At 36.8% G+C, this 21,485-nt stretch overlaps 1 protein-coding gene across 5 annotated transcripts in view; it reads left to right on the top strand.

The window, feature by feature from the left end:
- Positions 1–15,651, top strand: part of TRPM7 (transient receptor potential cation channel subfamily M member 7) — a 60,885-nt gene extending 45,234 nt beyond the window's left edge. For 2 of the 5 annotated variants that reach the window (XM_074836992.1, XM_074836991.1), the window contains 18 exons: positions 199–331; positions 1,152–1,336; positions 2,012–2,144; positions 2,614–3,329; positions 5,426–5,502; positions 6,307–6,366; positions 7,835–7,916; positions 8,313–8,383; positions 8,881–8,918; positions 9,612–9,637; positions 9,981–10,031; positions 10,120–10,185; positions 10,777–11,060; positions 11,403–11,485; positions 11,819–12,024; positions 13,051–13,102; positions 13,193–13,299; positions 14,128–15,651. In XM_074836992.1, the coding sequence (XP_074693093.1) occupies positions 199–331; positions 1,152–1,336; positions 2,012–2,144; positions 2,614–3,329; positions 5,426–5,502; positions 6,307–6,366; positions 7,835–7,916; positions 8,313–8,383; positions 8,881–8,918; positions 9,612–9,637; positions 9,981–10,031; positions 10,120–10,185; positions 10,777–11,060; positions 11,403–11,485; positions 11,819–12,024; positions 13,051–13,102; positions 13,193–13,299; positions 14,128–14,258 (2,501 nt within the window). In that variant the 3' untranslated portion in view covers positions 14,259–15,651. Of the gene's footprint in view, positions 1–198; positions 332–1,151; positions 1,337–2,011; positions 2,145–2,613; positions 3,330–3,498; positions 5,503–6,306; positions 6,367–6,751; positions 6,874–7,834; positions 7,917–8,312; positions 8,384–8,880; positions 8,919–9,611; positions 9,638–9,980; positions 10,032–10,119; positions 10,186–10,776; positions 11,061–11,402; positions 11,486–11,818; positions 12,025–13,050; positions 13,103–13,192; positions 13,300–14,127 lie in introns of those variants that run through there. The other 3 variants (XR_012624795.1, XM_074836993.1, XM_074836994.1) reach the window with 3 other exon arrangements.
- Positions 15,652–21,485: the final 5,834 nt, after the last annotated feature.

Raw genomic sequence — 21,485 nt, 5'->3', positions numbered from 1 at the left:
ACGATTATACCGTAGTATTAACCAGAAACTGTGTCTCCTGTATTGTTCTACCATATCCCTAAATGCATGGAGACATTTTGAATTGCAGAACCAGTGGATGATAGTTGATTGTTGCAGTCTTTATATTTCCCTCTGTACTTGCTGGACGTTCTAAAAGTTGTACATATTTTCTCTGTATCTTTTTTTTCCCCAACACAGTATGTGCAAATAATTCTGATGAAAAGGTTGCTCATCTCTGTGGCCCAGGAACATGGCTGACCCCATTTCTTCAAGCTGTCTACCTCTTTGTACAGTACATAATTATGGTTAATCTCCTTATTGCATTTTTCAAGTGAGTATATGGATAATTGTTAATTTTTGCTAATCCTTTGATAAGCTTCTATTTCACTGCAATAAGATGACAAGATTAGAAGAACTGATGCCAGTTCAAAGCAATCCCATTTGCTGGAAGTATTTTCAGGTTCTAAAGCTGATCTTCATCTCCTCTTCACTGCAAACCAGTGACTAAGTAGGGAAGTGTGTGATGTGACTGGTATGGGTCAAATCTATGAAGCCAGGGGAATTGCAAGTTGTAGAGAATTTGAAAGCATTTTATAATTTCTCTTTGTCAGAAAACAAACAAAATTGTTTCTTCATCTGTGTATTGACTGGTGTTCCTAAATTCATTGAACATTCTGTAGTTGGTTGAATTGAATTGTAGTAGAGAAAATTGTCTCTTATCGTTCTCTGCAAGTGTTTGACTTATGGGAATAAGCAGCTCACTAACCCTGAAGAATGGCAGACTGTAGAATTAACGTGGTCTGATACAAAAATCCAGGTTTAGTTAGAAATATTTTTTTGTTTGTTTGGCAAACTTGAAATTTGATCTCAGTGTAATTTATTTCTGAGGAAAGGTGCTGAGATGTTACCAGATGAGATTTTTTTAACCCTCTCCTTGCTTTGGATCATGATGTTTTCTTGAATGTGTTTCCAACTTCCACAGAAATAATTTTGCAGTAAAAACCAAATATGTGTCTCTTACTTAACTAGCTTCAGAATTCAAGGTTTTATCAAAGTGTTAAAAAAACCCAAGCATCAACCTCCTCCACACAGACCCTCTGACGACCCCAAAAACCACCTTTTTGTGTTAATACTTTTCTGTTCCCTTTCAGCAACGTGTATTTACAAGTCAAGGCAATTTCAAACATTGTGTGGAAGTATCAACGCTATCATTTCATTATGGCCTACCATGAAAAACCTGTTCTGCCTCCACCACTTATTATTCTTAGCCACATGGCTTCCCTGTTCTGTTGTATATGTAAAAGAAGAAAGACAGACAAGACTTCAGATGGGCCAAGTATGAACAGCTATTATCCAAAAAATTGCAGTAACTTTTTTGATGTGATTAAAGCAAACTGTCAGAAAAGTGCCGTGTTCTTGATTGTAATGTATATTCTCAAGAAAATTGAAGTAGGTCTTCATTTTCCATGTTTTAAATATTAAGACTCTTAATTCTGTTCAAAGTCCCAGTGTTTTTATGAAGGGTATAGTGTACAGACCCTAGAAATCTCCACTCTAACTAACTTCAGACAAACAAAAAAACAAGATTAGATTTCCTGTTAGTTTAATGGGGAAAGAATTTTTTTTATTCTGGAAAACTTCTGTTGTTGCTGGAAACCCTTTGAAAATTTAAAAAGAAAAAAAATATGTTCCACAGGTGATAAAATCCAGCTAAGGAATCTAGCTTCTGCCTCAAATTAAAAGGCATTGGAGGGTAGGAACATAAGGAATGATAATATTATGTGCAGATCCTCTCAGAATTACTATTTTTATTTTTATTTAGTGGAAATTTTGACTTTGAACTTTTTTCTAGCAAGGTGAGAGGAAGGGTCTTGGGTGTCACTGTGGTTTTTTGTTGGTTTTGGTTTGTTTTTTATTTTTAACACCCTTTGTAAAGTTGTGACTATTGGTTTCCAGCATCTGTACTACTTCACTACATATGCATCATCTTAACTGTGTAATCTCTCTTTAGAACTCTTCCTGACAGAAGAAGATCAAAAGAAACTTCATGATTTTGAAGAGCTGTGTGTTGAGATGTATTTCAATGAAAAGGATGATAAATTTCATTCTGGAAGTGAGGAGAGGATTCGAGTCACATTTGAACGGTAGAATATTTACAAATAAAATTTCTGAATAGAGAAGCTTAGAACTTTTGCAGGTTTTTGTGCTTTAAGGGGGGTAAAATGCAGTTCAAGAACATAAGTATTTATGCAAACTTTAGATGATGTTTTCCTATTGCTGTGCAGAAACCAGTAATGTGGTTGATGCTTTGTGATCTGTAGCAGCACTCAGTAAGCTGAGGCAATTGTATTATTTAGTTTCTCATGATGTTTTAGTAAACTGATAAATTTGAAAAAGTACTGTAGGCCCTCTATTGATGTGTATGTTAAATTCTGTGATTCAGAAGTATGTACAAATGTTGTATTACAAAACAGTCCAATACTATAGTGTATACCATCCTGAAATTTCTTAGGTTTTTCCTCATTAAATGGGCAGAAAGGGTTACAAAGATGTTTCTTTTGCATATTGAGAAAAATGCTTTTCATAGCTGCTTCATAATTTGATTTTTCTTAGGGTGGAACAAATGTGCATTCAGATAAAGGAAGTTGGTGATCGTGTCAACTACATAAAACGGTCATTACAGTCTTTAGATTCACAGATTGGCCACCTACAGGATCTCTCTGCTCTAACTGTGGATACTCTGAAAACACTGACTGCACAGAAAGCTTCAGAAGCTAGCAAGGTTCATAATGAAATCACTCGGGAATTGAGCATTTCAAAACATTTGGCACAAAACCTCATTGAGGATGGGTCTCTAAGATCTTCTGTGTGGAAGAAGCACAGCATTGGAAATGTCTTCGGTTCTTTTCCGCAAGGAGGCCTTGAAAGTAATAATGCTTTACTCTGTAACATTTCTATACGTGATGAAAAAGAAGCGCAACATAAGACAATTGGTCAGGAGTTAGCTCCAGTTCCCCGAAGAGAAGAAATAAACTTTCAAGAGGCAGGTTCCTCAGGCAGTGCCTTATTTTCAAATGCTGTTTCCCCTCCAGAACTTCGCCAACGAATACAGGCTGCAGAGATCTCAAAATCCATTGGTAAAAGTAAAAAATTAGGCAATTCATCCAACAGCATGCCACACGTAACGTCCCCAACAGCTAAATTTTTTGTTAGCACTCCATCTCGGCCCAGTTGCAAAAGTCAGCTGGATTCTTCAGCAAGGCATGAAGAGACTGTTTTCTCTAAGGCTACAGAAGGAGATAATAATGTAGAATTTGGTGCATTTGTGGGTAAGTATAACAAAGTAGATTCTGAATGTCCTGAAGTCATTATTAGCTGCTCTTATCCTCTTGCTTCTGGCTCTGCTTGCCTTGCTTTCACCCAACCTTGTGTTGAAAATGGAGGATACGTTAATTGTGGTTTTATTCATGATGAGAGTGACACTAATGATAACTACAGCTGCAGAGTTGACAGATGTGATCACCAGTCCTCTGTCAACTTATTGAAGAACAACTCCCAAATGAAGTTCTCTTTGTCAACTGGCGACTTGATGTCAACAGTCAACTGTGGCGGCTCACGTGGAAAATTGAATATTAAAGATGAACTTTCCAAAAGTCAGCATGTCCATGCAATGGAACTACAAACCCAAGATTTATGTTCTAACATCCTTATGGGACTACTTCATAAACTGTGGACCAAATCTAAGCCACAAGGTTTGACTTACCAAGAATTGTATAGTATTTTGGGTGTATTCCGGTTGCAGGTGACTTTATTCTACCATTTTGCTCTGCTTTTTCATGCTTTTAACATCTCTAATTTCCCTATGTGGCTTGATTTATTTTTTTTTTTTACTTAAATTATCATTTCTTTATAATTCTGTCACATAGACAATATTTTTCTGAAAAACATTAGCCAGTTGTTGAGTATAGCAGTTTTGTGCAATTAGCAGCTCTACAACTTGGTACGGACATTGTAGACAAACTTTTTGTGACTCGTTATAAGGCTCCTACCTTCTCATTGCATAAATCAAAAATATTGTCTATTTCTTGACGTAATTACAGAAGACTTAGGCTGATGGAATCCTGGACAAATATCTTTGTGGTATCTGTGTCAAGCTGAGGGATCCTCCTATACTATGTTTCTAAACACTGTTGTAACTGGGATCTTCCACTGTTGCCTAGGCTAATGTATCTTTTGGCAGTTGTTTTGGAAGTTTCCAAAGTCCTTCTATTAAATACAGCATTATGCCTTCCCTCAAGTTTTGCTTAACAGTAAAAAGGTGCACGTTTTTGGTTAGCGTTACCTACATATTTGAATGGTAAAACAGTGGCAGATTCATTGCAAAACACAGGTGTGGGTTTACTAACTGGTTTCTGTCAAGTAGATAATGCTTTAAGAACACTTAGTGTGTAGCAGAAGATCACAATCTGGAGCTGTCAGGTTACCTGCAGAGGTGTTGTCTTGCCCCAGTTGTTCAGGGATGTCTCAGTGTTTTCCAAAGGCTTGTTGAGGATGTAAAAAATTAAATATTTAGACAAGAGTTTATTCTACTGTTGTGAAACTTGGAGTTCTGAGAAGTTACCTACATGCACTAGCATTTTTCGATTTATGTATGTGTAGGAAGAGTAGCTACACATTTGTACACTCACTAGCTATTTGTTTATAATTTCCTCACGGTTTAAAAAACATTTTTTTAAATTCAGAAAGCAAGACTAAACAGAAATAATGGACAGTAATTGTATAATTCTTATCTAATCTTTAAATGTACTTTACCACTAATAACTTTGAATACTAACTATACTTACTTTACTGGAGCCAAATTTTTAGTGTATGGTCCTCTTGACATCACTAGCATTTAGAACATACTCTTCATTCTTACAGTCCATGTTTTATAAAACTTGTGAAAAGGTGCAGCTTTCCATTGTGAAGCCAAGTAGATTTTCATTCATTATGTAGCCACATGCTTGGTAAAATTCACAAAAGTATTTCTTGCAGCTGGAAGCATGAAGGGTATATTGTAAAAGCTACCTCGAGAAAACTGTCTGCTTTTCCTTCATTTGTCATACATAAAAATACTGTAACTCAGACTGCCCTGTTCCTTTCATGTGAGGAGCATACACTTGAGTAAAAATTTAGATTTTTAGTTTTGCTTTTTGAATTGTGGTAATCGATGCCTTAATGTGGGAAAAGCAATAGTTTCATATTACTATTTTGTTACACTGATTTTTACTTTAGTGTGTTTGGAAGTCTTGTCTAGTGCTAACAGGCACACGTGACTTAGATGGTTTGTAACCCTTTGATGTGGTGATGCACACTATTGGCATGGTCAGACCATTGGAGGTTGCCTTTGATTTTGAATACTCTTTTTGAATTCACTGTGTCAAAGGTCACAGAGACAGCATGGAGTTACAGCGGTTTAAAGAGGCAGCAAGCAAAATTAAAGAAAGGAGTTCTGATATTGAGGTAAGCAGGGAAGACTTTGTCAAACGTGTTAATGGGGATCATCTTTTTTGAACTGTAACTTCACAATATGTTTTGAAAAGGTGTAAGGGCAAATACAAAGAACTTGCAAAATGCAGCCCGGAAGGAATGTGTATCTGTTTTATGACTTAAATAACAAAAAATCTAGTGAAAAGTCATGCAACCTTAACCACACATCAAGTACTGTTGCTTCATGATATGATACTAATGAAATATTGAACAAGATCTGAGGTTATGAAAGCTGAGATGACTATAACTGTGAATTAAGATAAAATTATGTATCCATAATTAGTGTTTAATGAAGCATTTCACACTCATAAATTTCAAGATCAGCATTTAGGAAGATTTCAGTGATTTACATGATATTTTATAGAGCAAGATGATAGTGTATATGATTTTTAAAAGTGACAAAAATTGTTCATTATGTTTCAAGAAAAGGCCTTTCTAGTAAATTTGTCAAACTAAAATTATTAATCATAACAAACCTGTCCTCCAAGTGCTACAGTATATACAAAAAAGCTAGTTTTCTCACTGTAGCTGTTAAGATAAATTAATAAATACAAGTTACCATTTGCAGTTACCCCTCATTCAGGGGAGAATCTGACTTGAGAATTGGCTTTGACCATTTGCAATGTCAGTGCTCTGCTGAGTTGCTCCTTCTGGACCTTCTGATAAGTATAATGTGTGACCAAAAAGGTTTTTGTACATGTGTATTTTTGGTATGCTTTTTTTGGTAATAATATTTACAATTTGCTTGGGTTTCTTTTTTTTTTTTTTTTTAAATAGGAGCAACAGGAAGACTTCAAAAAAGCTATATTGGAAGGCATAGAGACAACCAGACTTCAAGTAAGTAAAGAAGATTTCCATTTATTTAGAGACATTATTTTCACCAGATGCAAAATGTATTCTTACAGTGAAGACAGGGAACTCTGTTTTCTTATATCGTTATCTATAAGTAAACCCTGCTTATGACTTTTTTTTTAAAAAAATATATATAAACCCTGGTCATGATTTAAAAAAAGAAAAAAAATATAAATTTGTACAGCTGAACTTTTGTACAAATACAGCTGGATGTCTCCTTGATGTAGGTCTAAATAGCTCCAGTGTTTGGTACTGTTGGGATGCAGACTCCAGTAGCATTTCCGGACAGTATTGCTGTTCTTAGACACTTAGTAATAGAGTTGTCCCATCTTAACTGGTGGGACTGGTTTGATTCTTACCTTTCATTTAGGCACTACAGTCATTGATGGTAAGATGCTGAAGATGTATGCTGAACACTGAAATGCATATAGACCTAAAAATGGGTCTTCAGAAGACACTTTCAGCAGGTGCATTCTCTGTGTTGCGTTCCAGTGAAGTATTTATGTTTGGGGATGTAAAGAAAGTCTTTCTTGCGTATATATACGCACACACACTCTCTTAAACACACACACAGATGTATACATGTGCCTGTGTGTATGCATTTAGGTGTGTGTGGATGTATTCCTTAAGAGGGAAGGGTAAAAAAGGGTGGTAACAATTTCCTAACTGTTGTAAATCTTGGAATCAAAAGCAGGGCATAGCATTCAAAGTTCCAGTTTTGTATTCTTCAGAATCTTGAATTTTTACATTTTATTCAGGTAACCATTGGAATTAATAGGCTGGTTGTGAGGAATGTTCCAGCCCTATGCCTGTCTACGTGTAGTTCTAGTTTGTCATGAAACTGCCTTTCTTCTTTTTTGCAGAAGAAATACTTTGTTGTCAAAAGCTGACCATCTCAGTAGATATTTGGAAAATATGTAAATATTATTGAGGAATACGTCCATAAGGAAATGTAATTCATAAACTGTAGGTTTTTATGTGGCAAGGCTTCTCTAGATTTTGTTCCTATTTTCAATGGGTTCAAACTGAACTTTGGTTTCTGCCAGAGCCATGTTCTTAAATGGGAATTGGTAGCTAACAAAGGCACGTGACAGAATAGCTGAACTTAGTGCTTGTAGAGATCCAGTGTAATGTATGTTTATGTAGTTGTATCCTATTGTAATGTTCTCTTTAAAAGAACTCTTTCAGTATGGGTCAGTAGTCTTAATGTGTGCCTGAAAATATTAGAGCTGATGGTTACTGTGAAGAGCGTTTTAACTGAATTATGCGCTCAACTTGTACATTTTTGTGCAGCAAGGTATTTGAGGTACATCCAGAAGTTTTTAAAAAAAAAAAAAAAAAAAAATCCTAGGTAGTTCTAGAAAAGAAAACTGTGCAGATTGTGTGCCAGAAGAGCAGTATTTGAAAACAATGATAATGATGACTAATGATTTTTTTTTTTTTTTTTTGGTAGGGTCTTCAAACTGACTGTGGTCTAAGACAATCTAGTTCTTGTGGTGGGTTTACTGACCCTCTGACAGCCCATTCAGAGCAACGTAAGTGCATTGTCTTTTCAAGTCACCTGATTTTATCTTTAAATTGTGTTGATAATTCATATTTAAGAAGATAAAAAGGAAAAACAAAAAGTTAAAACATCTTGAAATATTTTAATGGTTGGTGCTACTTGAATCTGCTCCTGTGTTTCACTGTGGTTTTCCTAGTCAGGCCAGCTTAATTCTGTTACCTTGTATTTGCCACAGATAGCGAGTCATGAAAAGCTAAGTGATCTAGTTCAGGCCTGTGCTGGAAACTTTTAAAAATAAGATAGTTATGGACCAAGCTTATTTTGAGAGCCACATTAAGCTGCTGAGTTGCTCACTCTGTTGGGAAATAGGTAAGTAACAATGAGACATGCTGTTCTGTGTCCAATTCCGAATCTCTTCCATTCGTAGTGTACAGCAAGAGCAGAAGAGCATCGAGTGAAGACACTCAGCAAGTGGACTCTAAAGCAGCCTTACTGACGGTTTGTATCTGCCTTTTTTGTTGATGTTAAGCACAACTAGAAACTGAATAAATAAAGGAGAAGAAACAGATTGTATAAAGAATAATACTGATTTGTGGTCTCATTTGTTCAAGGAGGCAACAGAAGGGAACCTGTTTTGGCTGAGGGAAAAAGTTGTGCATGTTTTCTACTACATACCGTGCATATCTCATTGTGAAAACATGCTGCTTCCAGTTTATGGAAAAAAACACAACTTTTTAAAGAAAATAATTATTGATGTAATCCATAGAACAGTAGTGAATATATAGCCTTACCTATTCTTTTAATTGTAATTACTATTCCTCAGTTATATTGGAGTCTTCCCGTTCAATTACAGTTCAGTACAGCCTGGTGAAGTATTTCCGATAAACAGGCTGTACTGTAAGATCTTAAAACACATTACCACCCCACCTCCAATTAAATATACTGTTTTTCATACAAAACTGAAACCTTTGTTTTTCCTCTCCTTTGTTTTAAAGGATTGGTTACAAGGTAGACCTTCAAATAGCAGTCAGATGTAAGTAAGCTTTCTACTAATGGAGCAATTTTATTACTCTGGTTTTTGATTTGTTTTTGATTGTTGTCTTTGGCTATAGTAGTATTCAGGTGCATTTAATGAAAAAACAAGGTTTAAGGGTTTTTTTCTAATAAATAACTGAATGTGTTCACTGGAATGCTTTGACAGGTTCTATTTAGATTAATGGGGTCACATGTCAGAGGGCAAAACATGCCCTTAAATGAAAATGACTGTGTTGACACTTATTAAGGAGCTAGCTTCCTGGTAAAGGTCTTTACCCAACCTTTCAAACTGCAAGCCTTCTCTGAAACTGTGCAGACATTGCTCTTGTTAACAATTATCCCCTGAGTTAACTGTTAAAGCCATTACCTTATTAATCTGATAACAGAAGGGTAAGCTGTTGTGAACAAGTTTTAATTAAAGCACCTCTGTGGGAATGAGCTCTTGTGATGCAAACTTTACATAATGTTGTGCGTGACTTGGTGGTATTTAAAGTGTAGCTCTAAAAACATGAGATTGCTTAACAGCCTTCCATTACTATTTTGTAATTAAGAAACCTGTACTGCCCTTGAAAAATAGGATAAAAGCAGTACTGTGAGGCTAACAAGGTGACCTAGGAGGATGTGTCAAAATCGGTGAATACAATGTAAGTTTTTAAGAAGTAATGACTGTTGGTTTTGTGGCATTTCACAGGCCATCTGAAGACGATGCATTGAATGGTAAGTTTGTTTCTGCTGTAAACAAGCTGGGAGCTTTTCATATAAGCAACTGTTTGGGTCTTGTATGAGAATGTGTTTAACTACTGATAATTTGTAATTTAATAGACACATAATAGTGTGATTTAAAAAAAAAAAAAAAGCCTACCATTGAGCACTACAATTTTTAAATCCTCCCCCGAGGTACTGAAGAGCTAAGCATAATACTTAATTTTCTGCACAGCAAACCTTTTTCTTGGTTTACACTTACTTGGCAAATGTTCTTTGCATGTGGTAATTTTAATACACAATACAGGCAGCAAGCAGTATCTCCTTTTTTTTTTTCTTTTTTTCAAATCTCTTTCAGGCATTGCTTCTCCTTTCAAGCCTATCATGGATATCAATTACTATTACTCAGGTCAGTCCCTCTTCTGAACTAATGTTCATATTTTTAATGACACTTGTTAGAGACTTAAACTTTAATAAATGCTGTGATTTTCCTCTAGCCGTAGAAAGAAATAACCTGATGAGATTATCGCAGAGCATTCCATTCACTCCTGTGCCTCCAAGAGGTAAGAATTGTACTTCTTGTAGCTAGTTGGGGAAGAAAACAAAACAAAACTAAACCCTGTACAGATTCCTTCTAATATAGAATGATCAAGCCAACTAAAGTTGTAGTGAACTAAAAGAAGCCTAGTGTCTGTCTTGCAACACTCAGAAATATAAATGAATATGACACCTTTCCTAGGGCAGCTCACTTGATTATGAAATCTAGATTTAATTGTAGTTGTCCTCAGAAATGATGATACAGTGATGATAGTATTGTACTAACAGATTTTATAACAAACTATTCCGGAAGGATTCCTTTAAGTTGTCTTGACTCATAAAAAGTATAAAGAAATATTTATTCAGTGTTCTTAATGCTGTTTGAACAGTGTCATTAATAGTTCTAATTAAGAGGACAAAACTGCTGTACTACTTTGCTGCTGTATGAAAGAAGTTGGAGAGGTGTCTTCCACTGGGTAGTTTAACTATTTTGTGAATTCAGGATGTGAGTAACAACTTAATACTGCAGCATGTTGAAATCTAAGAAACTGTGTTTTCAGTGCTTTTAATTTTAAACTTGGAAAATTAAATGCAGTAATTGCTTTCTGTTATTATAGGTGAACCAGTCACTGTGTATCGCCTTGAAGAAAGTTCTCCCAGCATCTTGAACAACAGCATGTCTTCCTGGTCACAACTAGGACTCTGTGCTAAAATTGAATTTTTAAGTAAAGAGGAGATGGGAGGAGGTTTACGTCGAGCTCTTAAAGTAGTATGCACATGGTCAGAATATGATATCCTGAAATCAGGACATCTTTATATCATCAAGTCTTTTCTTCCTGAAGTTGTGAATACTTGGTCAAGTATTTATAAGGAGGACACTGTGTTACACTTGTGCTTGAGAGTAAGTTTTATCCTTGTCAATTATGAAACATAGACAGGCATTATATTTTAAACAGGAATTCTTCTCCTCTCCCCCTGCCTCCCCCCCAGTATATACTTATTAAAGAAAGAAAAAAAAATTAGTCTGGGGTTTGGTACGAGCTAAAGGGTTAAAAACTCTGCTCCAGTATGGTTTACTTTAATTAAAGACCTCCAACTGTTATGATGTAGATTTAATTTAAAAACCAAGTAATTTGTTACGCTGTCTTGGGGGAATAGACATTACTGTTCCTGCTGCCTTTTTGGGTCCTTAATGTTCCCTGACGCATAATGCAGCTAATGAAATATGGGCTTTGAATTGTAGGAAATCCAGCAGCAGAGAGCAGCACAGAAGCTCACCTTCGCTTTCAATCAAATGAAGCCCAAATCCATTCCATACTCTCCAAGGTGAGTGTATTTTAAACTTCCATTCTGTTGCACACTTTTTGACACAGAAGCGTGCCTACAGGGTTGTTAACAGATGGATCAAATATATTAAGGTACTGATATGTGGATATATGTTTCAGAACATTACTATGAATGTGTCAAGCAGAATTATTGTTGGCAGTATTTTTTATTGATACTTTTTGCACTGATTCTACCCTAGCATGATAATATGAAAGACTTTGTATGATAGTTTCAAAGTATTTAAAGTATTAGTAAATCAAATAAAAATCTAGTGGTAATGATATATTTGCCATTTATTTTGGAAATATATTCATTAAGCATGCTTTTTACTAGGTTCCTGGAAGTTTTCCTGTTATATTGCCACTCTGCTGGCCAGTGGTTTGCAGTTGAAGAGTGCATGACTGGAGAGTTTAGAAAATATAACAACAATAACGGTGATGAAATAATTCCCACTAACATGCTAGAGGAGGTTATGCTAGCTTTCAGCCATTGGACATATGAGTATACAAGAGGAGAATTGCTGGTACTAGATCTGCAAGGTAATGTCTTTATTCTGAAACTGGGATTGGGGCCAAGGTAGATGTTATGTGAGTTTTTCTCTTGTGATAGCATTTTATTAAGAATTTGTATGCCTATAATACAAATAACAAGCGTTATTTAGTGCATCTTGGTCTAATCTGAATCTATGGTTGTCTTATTTAATCATAGAATCATTTAGATTGGAAAGGACCTTTCAAGTCCAACTGTTAAGCTAGCACTGCCAAGTCCACCACGAAACCATGTCCCTAAGCACCACGTCTTTTAAATACCTCCAGGGATGGTGACTCAACCACTTCCCTGGGCAGCCTGTTCCAATGCTTGACAACCCTTTTGGTGAAGACATTTTTCCTAATAGCCAATCTAAACCTTCCCTGGTGCAATTTGAGGCCATTTCCTCTTGTCCTATTGCTTCTTACTTGGGAGAAGAGACCCAATACTCACCTCGCTACAACTTTTCAGGTAGTTGTAGAGAGCAAGAAGGTCTTCCCTGAGCCTCCTTTTCTCCAGGCTAAACAACCCCAGTTCCCTCAACCGCTCCTCATAAAACTTGTGCTCTAGACTCTTCACCAGCTTAATTGCTCGACTATGGCATTAAATCTTACAGCAACACAGGGAATATATACACCTTTTCCTAGTGATATGAACCATAAGAAATTTTAATTTTTTGGCACATTTGTGTAGTGCCAATATGGTAAACTGTATTTATCCTGAAATGTGTGTTGGATATTCTGGCTGTGAGAACTTTATAGGAAAGTTCTTTCTCCTGGGTGAAAATTAAAATTAGGAATTGCAGGCAAATGTAAAAATAGATGGAAGACATCTGAGAAGTACACAGTGCTTGTTTAGGAGCAATTTTTATAAGGGTAGAGTATCTCACATATCATTTGGGTTGGGTTTCTTTTTTCTTTTCTGCTTTCATTCTTGGGGAAACTGAGAACTCTTAGTGAAGAATGCCAAGGCTTTTCAATATTAATGCATTTATGTAATGTATCAGATTTAACTTTTTCTTCACGTGCTGTCTAAAGGTGTTGGTGAAAATTTGACAGATCCCTCTGTGATAAAAGCTGGAGAAAAAAGGTAAGGTTAAAAAGGATTTAAAGAGAAGTATTATAAAATTTTCACCAGAGAACATCTGCAACCCATGTTTATGTGCACTTTATTTCTAAGGTCATATGATATGGTGTTCGGTCCGGCCAATTTGGGAGAGGATGCAATAAAAAACTTCAGAGCGAAGCATCACTGTAATTCCTGCTGCAGGAAACTTAAACTTCCTGGTAAGAATTGCTGTATTTCTTCTTCTGAGACACTCATGCCATGTAATGTTGTATGACATATAATGAAATAGTTATGTCAAGCTGTGAAAGTGGAATAAGTAATAAACAGCAGTTTTGTAATTTTACTTTTAAAAAATATGCCATTTGATAAAGGTTCCTAGGAAAAATAGGAAAGATAGGTCCAGATGATTGCAAACCTTCAAGTTTTTTAAACAAAATGGTGTTTGTGTTTGTTTTGAGGTTTTTTGTTGTGGCTTTTTGTTTTTGTTGTTGTTGTTTGGGTTGGTTTGTTTTTAAAAACATGTCTAGGTTTGCAGGAATTCAGTCTGTTAAAACTTTTCAATTCCAGATATTTTTGCTGCATGGACTACACTACTCTCATCTCAAACCTTGAAATTGTTTCTCTGTATCAGACTTTTAGACTCCAGCAGAACAACATAAGCAACTTGCGTGATTCCTGCCTGTTTCGCGCTTCTCTTCCAGGTTGTTTCTCACATGGAGAGGTCATTTATTTTAAATTTGAGTTGTAAATGCTGGTAATGTCAACACAGATCATGGAAGAATCCAGTTTCCATGGAAGGTTGACTCAGTACTGGCTATAATATCTATAAATAAAATAAATCTGAGGTTTCCATCACTTTATAAAGCAAAGCTTTAGGCTTCCGATTACATGTGTGATGAAAACACCCTTCTCTGTCACAGTGCATATTGAGGAACTCTTCTTTATAAGTACATATGCATACCCAATTCTTGGAAAGACTTTTATGCCCCACTGATTCTACTAGCTCAAGAAATAGTAATCAATATGACTTCATTTTGTTTGTACAGATCTGAAGAGGAATGATTACACACCTGACAAGATCATATTTCCTCAGGATGATTCCCCTGAATTGACAATTCAGCCTGGAAGCTGCACCAAAGAATCCGATTCAGCTAATTCTATTCGTCTGATGCTCTAATGATGTGACCAAATCAGTGGCTTCATCCAAACTTCATGGAATGTCACAAAGTTGTCACTTATCTTTCCTTCACTATAATTAAAAGAACGATATGTCAAAACAAGGATTGCTGTCTTAAAAGTGGAAATTTGGCTGGTCCGCAATCTAAGGACCCAACAACTTGTGATAACCAAGTACAGCGAACAGCTTGGCGGCTGATCATTTTAAAGGTGGAATGATGACAAGTATTCAAGATATGTTTTTAAAGGGGCTTTTTGGTAGAAGGTTTATTTTTTATTTTGTTTTGGTTTAGTGGAGAATTTTCTCTCTGTAGTCCTGTGGTGTGCAATATACCTTCAACCAAAAGGATTTTGGTAGTTGATGTTGTAAGGTAAAGCATTTGTCAGTTTGGCAGCAGTCTTACTGTCAATCAGCAAAAGACAGGAGAAAGCACCTACCTCTGTAACGCCAGAGTATTCTTTGGGCGTTTTTGGAAGTGTTCCACTAATGTTTTCTCACCAGATGTCTTTTAATCTGGCCTTTTGAAGAGGACAGAGACAAATGAGGTTGTATATATGATGCCAGTAGGCTGAGGTTGAAGGTAGGAACTTGATCTGTTCCAATAGAGAGAGAGAGTGTCTCCTGAATCAGCATTCAGCTTCATGGCTGTAAAGCTGGGTGTTTTTTTGTGGAATAGGGCCCTAATTGTGCATAATGAAATTTCTTGTTTTATACATTTCAATTTTATCAAGTCACTGTCAAATAGTAACAAAGCCATGATAGACTGGTATAATCATATTTAATAGAAGAAATAGTATGTACTGGTCCAAATAAGTTGCCTTGTAAGAACACAAGTTGGAAGTGCTTTTCCTCGTATGTAGTGTCTGCTTCAGAAGTTATGCCTTCCAAAGATCTCGTAAAACCAGTATATCAAAACAGAATGTACACATAACTTTTAAATGTATTTAAAATTGTGTAGAAAACATCTTTAATGTTATGTTATTTGTGGTACTTATTTAAGAGAGACTAGGGTTGGATTAGCATTATGTAAAGTACGGGAGATTGCAATGCACCCTCATGCCAATAAAATGTAATTTAACTGTCCCAAATATTGTTGAGCATTCAGCAAGAAAAAACTGTTGTCCAACTGAAGTTTCATGCTGCGATTTTTTTTGTTACATAGGTACTAATTTGTAATTTTTAATTAAAAGGGCAGTATATAGCTCTATAATTTTTTTATTCAGTAGTGTATCTTATAGATACAGACCTAAGGCACGAACACAATAGCTGTTTAAATGGTGTTTTATGTTTGACGGGGAAAGGTAAAATGTTATAAGGATATATAATACTGTATACATTTTGTATATCATTAAATCTTTAAAGAATCTAAAATAAATTTATTCTTGTTTACAGACTTCTGCTGTCCGTTTTAGTCTGAAAGGTTATTTGGGTGAATTAAAGTAACTTTTTGTGTGGAAAAAGTAGAATTTGCCATGCTGGATCAAAGCAGTTGTCTGCCTTTGAGGTATCTCAGCTTTGGCTAACACCAGAAACTTGGTGGGAAACAAAAGCGAAAACTCTCAGAGTAGACAAACATGTGATGGGGTTAATGACTAAATGAGACAAAATATCTTAAAGCTCTTTACGATGTTTGTTTTGAATTAGGAGCTGCTTCTTGGATGCCTGACTGCATCCCCTTCTGTTGCTGTGAAGTAATGGGCAGTTATTCAAGATGTACGTACACCTTTTTAATGCTATATTCTTAGCCAAGTAACAGCAACAGCTAATCTGTAAGTAAGGCTGGCTCCTCTAGAAATCCTTCTCAATTTGAGGAGCCTCAGGTGTTGTGAAAATGTGACCAAATTCAGTGCATGTAATAGGAAAACTGTTTGGAGAAAACTGTAAGTAAAAGGTAGGAAACTTTTTGTTTCCTGGCAAATACTTAAAAACACAGTTAATTTTTACAACCATGATACTTGTGTGACTCATTTCTTAACAAAATAAACAGATGTGACTTCTGTGTGATGGGTGTGTGTGATAGGGGGAGTGTTTCCTCTGCTCAGTGTTGCACTGACTAGGGCCTGAAGCCCTTCTAAGCCCAAAAGGGACAAATAGGGTTGGGGGATGTATGTAAGGCTTGGAGTAGTTAATTTAACACTGTATGTATTTCTGTACATCTTCCTGGCATGAGTACTACTTACTCTGTGAGACTTGCAGCTAGAATTCTGTGAGAAGCCTGTCTAAAAATTACAACTTTCACGAATTACCTTCTTCACACTAGCAGAAAAAAAATCATAAATGTAAGTGTCCTTCAGGGAAAGCATTGGAAAAGTGTGGTGGCAAAGCAAGAAACCCAAGTTGGTTTCAAGAAGTGGCCTGACCATGTCAGGCTGTAGGAACATGAAGATTATCCCATGCAATATAATTTGGCTGAGAACATCAAATGTCACTCCTCTGCTGAAACCTCATCACTCTCTAAGCGTTCTACGACTAGAGAAGTGTTGTGATGTTTTAAGCTTTTAAATTTCCTTTAGATTACTGAAGAGGAGGAAAGTAGAAGCATCACTGGAACTTCTGTTAACTATCCAAAACCAAACTATCAGCATATCTTGTTAGAACCTAGTTTTTAAATACAAGAATATAATTCAAACCTTCTTTAATTATTGCCAGTGAAAATCTGAAATGCTTCAGTGACTTTCCTACTGATAAGGTATTTAAAGAATATCTCTCCTATAGAGAAATGGGTAAGCTACGTTATTTTCCTTGACAGTCAGTTTTGATTCCCTACCACCATCCTCAGGATATTTTCACTAGAAGAAAAACCGTTGAATAACAGATTAAACTGAATTTTATATACTTGTAGGCTAGTGTTGGTTGCTTACGTAACTTCTGTTTTAAAATGCACTTTAATTTCTTCCAGCAACAATATTTCTTTATGCACAAACCTCAAATATACGAGTGTGCTAACCTAATCTTTTAACTGATCCAGCACATTCAGCACTGTTGACTGCTCTCTTGCAGTATCTAGACGCTGAAACATTTCAGAGAAAAGTGATCCCAAATACATTGTGGCAGAATACGTGAAGGTGAGTCTCCTGGGGAGCTGGTTTTCTAGCGTGCTGCTCAGCAGCCATGTGATTCAGAAAAGGAGGGATTTGGGTTTTAAGCCTGCAGCAGTGATTTCCTACACTTTTAATTCTTTGTGGTTGCATCTCACTTAATGCCACAAGACACTACAGGAATTTGGAGAGGGGGAAAAGACTACAACTGAAAACTTGAGAGTAACAGTTCGTGTTGAAAGTTCCTTGCTTCTGAAAAGACTTCTGATGATTTAATCTTTCTTTTTCCAATTAATACTTCCTTGCATTTTGTGGTGAGAGTAATGGTAAGTTAATTCTCAGCCACTGAGCTTGCAGTAGATAGCACTGGTGTGGATTTGTTTTATCCTGTTACGGTAAAATAGTAAATCAAGGTCGTGATTTGGATGCCACAAAAATTAGGGATAAGCATATGCTTTTGCCTTCTCAAATGATGAATATTAGCATTGCTGATTTTAGTACCAAGAGTAAAATTCAGCTATGTGGATTTATAGTCTTTAAAAATGCTGACAATACATTTAATAATTTCAGTGATCTGTAGTTTTCAACACAAATTTTGTTCTACCTGCATGACAGCTATTGTAGGTTGAATTTAACTTATTGTTTCCCAATAGTGGTTTCAAAAAGTGCTTTTTAATGCTGCCATCAGCCTGTATATGACCATAGTACTTGCTTTTCAATATGTTTCTTCAAGTTATCTTTCTTCTTTAATGTGTTCCAGGACTCTTACTTTTGGTAAGAACATTTTTAAGTATTAGTAGAAGTTGAAACAGCCCTTGTTAATGCTGCCAACTGCTAAATAGTTTGCAGTGCCACTGTTCCCTGTCCTGTATAAGAAAAACACATTACTTGGTACCTTCCTTCTGTCTACTGTTCTCAGTGTATTTTCCAACATATCTTATTTGGTGCTCTTGCTCTAAATAAATTGTTGGCTGTGCTCATACTTGTCATTATTGGAGTGAAATCAAGATACAATTCCTTCATATCAGCTACGGTGGGGCCAGAATGTAAGTGTATGAAATTACTCTAGAAAATACTGTTGTTGTGTGCACTAGTGCATCGCTGTGAACATAAAGCTTCTGAACAATTTATAGCTACTAAGCCTTTGAGGGTTCTAATTTATTTTTGTGTATTTGCTTTTTTAGAGCAGATGATGAGAATATTTAGTCCAGAACAGGAGCTTGCCAAGAAAATCAGGAAGCAAGTTCCTGACATGGAGATCCCAGATGAAGTGGGCAAGAAAGGTAGTATATGCTGGGGATATTGGTAATAATGAAATATATCTCAGTACTGTTTAACCATGTAGAAGAGTGACGATATGTCAGCACATGTTGTTGCACTACACCAGAAGCTGATTGAAAAGAAAAAAAAAAAAAAATTCCAGGCAGTGGTTTTCCATGTGCCATGCTGCCATGGTGCTATACTGTTGGTTTTGTGCTAAGTATGAGATACAAATGGTGATATTAGTAGTAGTAGAAGTAGAAACTAGGCCCCAACAATTGCTGAGGGGTGTTGCAGAGCAGGAAGAGGAGGATTAGGACAAATTGCTTTTTGAACAGTACCTGAAAAACTCTTTCTTGAAGGGAGCTTTGAAGTCAAGAAAAATGTCAAGCTGATTATTTTCTGAGACTGAAACTTTAGGCTTTCCCTTTTTGGAAGATGTGAGTAATGACCATTGCAACCAGTGGCAACCTTCTCTCATCTTTTCACAAAAACATAATTAACTATGAACAAAAACTGCCGTTGGAAGTTGATGCTAGGCAGGAGGAAGCTTCCTCGTCCCTCACACCCTTGCTGCAACCGAACAAATCTGTTGTAGAAATTTGATAGAATTTTGTTTCTTCAAGTCAGATATTTGTGGTCATTCCTCAGCCTCTGCCGTGGCCTTAGCTCAGTCTTTCCCTAAGTTTGCATGAAACATCTGACTCCTCCATCCCACGTAAGTATCAGTCAGTATGCCCTTCTATTAAGTCCATGGTAGAAAATACGGTATTTGTTCTAAGTAACACTTGATAAGTATTATCGTCTGGCTCCTGTTCCACTCATGTGGAGACTGGGGAGGGACATCCCCTGAGCCCCAACAGGTGGTGGGAAGGGAGCAGCAGTGTAGAGCAGGAACCGGGATGTGGCTGTGTGAATCAAATCTGCCAGGCGTAGGAAAGACGTGCCATGAGCAGCTGGGAACGTGGGTAGATGAATACTGGAAACACCCATGTCACTCGCCAGTGACAAAAATGGTTCATGGGAAGACAGAAAAATAAAACCAATTTATGTTACAGGTTATCTTTGAAGGTAAGCTGGTGACCCAAAGCCGGAAAGCCTTGTTAGCCCTTTCTTACCTTAACAAAATATGAAGCTATACATCCCATCATCAAAATATTACAGTGAGACTAATAGCAGTGACAGCAGATAAGCTGTCCAAAGAGAGCTAGGAGACAGCCTTTGCTTGAAGCTTAACAAGTAAGAAAATCAGGGGGTTTTTTTAATGGCTTCCTGTGCCTCTTCTGTGGATACTTGTTACGTCCCAAATTGTATGTTAAATAGGGAAAACCTGCTGCTCTTCAGTGGTATATGAAATTCAGAGATCAACTACACTGTCTCATCAGCTAATTAAAAGACACTTCTCTGCCACTATTTTTTTTTTCCTGGGAAAATTTTCTAAATACCAGTAAACTAATTCAATGTGATGTTTTGAAGTAGTTCCATCTTTTTATGGTCAACACCCTCAGTCATCACTGCCCTTCTGTCAGAGCATGGCAATAATAAATGCTAATAATACAAGTGTGAGCAAACATGAATAAACATGGATCAGGCTGAAACTCTCTGCTCGGTGAAATGGGTGGCTGCCATCTCTTCCCAAGGTTGTTTCGGGTGGCATGTAGGAAGGAGATGGCAGCAGGTTGGGCCACGCGCGTTCCCCTGGATGAGAACCGACGGAACACAACGGCATCACAAAGCGATGGGGCGAGGGTAGCCCGGGGGACAGGACACACGGGACCATGCCAGTCATACCATGAAACTGGATGGGAGAGGTGAGGTATGAAGAAAAGAGGGGAAGAGGCAGCCCCCCTGTGCTGGGGCAAGCACAGGCTCCCCGTGAGGCTGCCAGTGGCTTCCCAGCCATCTTCCCTACCCAATGGTCCCAATGCGTTTTCTTCTCTGAGTTGCTGTTTCTCGGAGATGGCTATAAAAGAGAGAATTAAGTGTTTTCATAGGAGACTGGTCTATAGGTAGAGCTGCTTGGAAATGTCGGCCCTGCTGTTACTGAAATTTAAAAGGAAACTGGTTTATAGTTGTTTTGTAGCTATTAGATGATAGACAATGGCTGTGGCCCTGGGGGATTTCCAGAAATGGAAACCTGGGCACATGTTGTTCAGCTGAAGGGCAAGAAATGGCTTTTCTTGTTCTACAAAGATTGTTGAGGTTTCAGAATTTTCCCTCCTTTTGCATCAGAACAAAATAGCAGCCTTTAAAAATTCAAGGATGGCAACATCGGTGATCAGATCTGGGTTGTGCAGGGTCTGTGTTCAGAAGTGTCTTCTGCCTAGTTGGGGATAGGGACAGTTTGGTCCAGGACAGACTTGTGCAGCAAGAAAACAAGCCTGTTAAAATTTTCTTGAAGTGAATTAAATAACATTTTCTGGCAAAAGTCTAAAACACAACCTGTTTATAATAGCATCTGGACTGCAAGCTATGGTTTTGGAAAATATATAAGTACCAGACCACTGAGAAAATGAAATATGCATTCTGTAGGGAGGAATGTTTAAGATACCTATTTACAGCTGGTTATAGTCTTTGAGTAATTGTGTATGGAGTCAAAGACTGTGTGAAATTTTAAGAGTAACTCTAAAATGTCAAGTATTTAAATAATAACTGTTAATGATGTATCTTACCATATTGGGAAGAGCTTAGTGTGGGAGATGACAATCTTTACCACTGTATGAGCTTGATGAAAGTAAATGTGAATGTAACTTAGAAAGAAGATCCTGGAATAGCAGGAAACCTCCACATGACAGTGTTGTTTTCTAAAAAAAACCAATACAAAAAGCACTGTAGCGTTTTAGGTTTCCACTGTTGTGGGTTTTTTCCTAGTAGATGAAAGCATGACTCCATTTACTTGAAAAGTGTGAAGTATTTCTGCAAGGAACCG

The sequence above is a fragment of the Strix aluco genome, chromosome 12 (genome assembly GCF_031877795.1).
Source record: "Strix aluco isolate bStrAlu1 chromosome 12, bStrAlu1.hap1, whole genome shotgun sequence".
In the NCBI taxonomy this organism is placed as follows: domain Eukaryota; kingdom Metazoa; phylum Chordata; class Aves; order Strigiformes; family Strigidae; genus Strix; species Strix aluco.
Note: the sequence above shows the minus strand (reverse complement) of the source record. Positions and strands in the feature narration are given on the sequence as shown.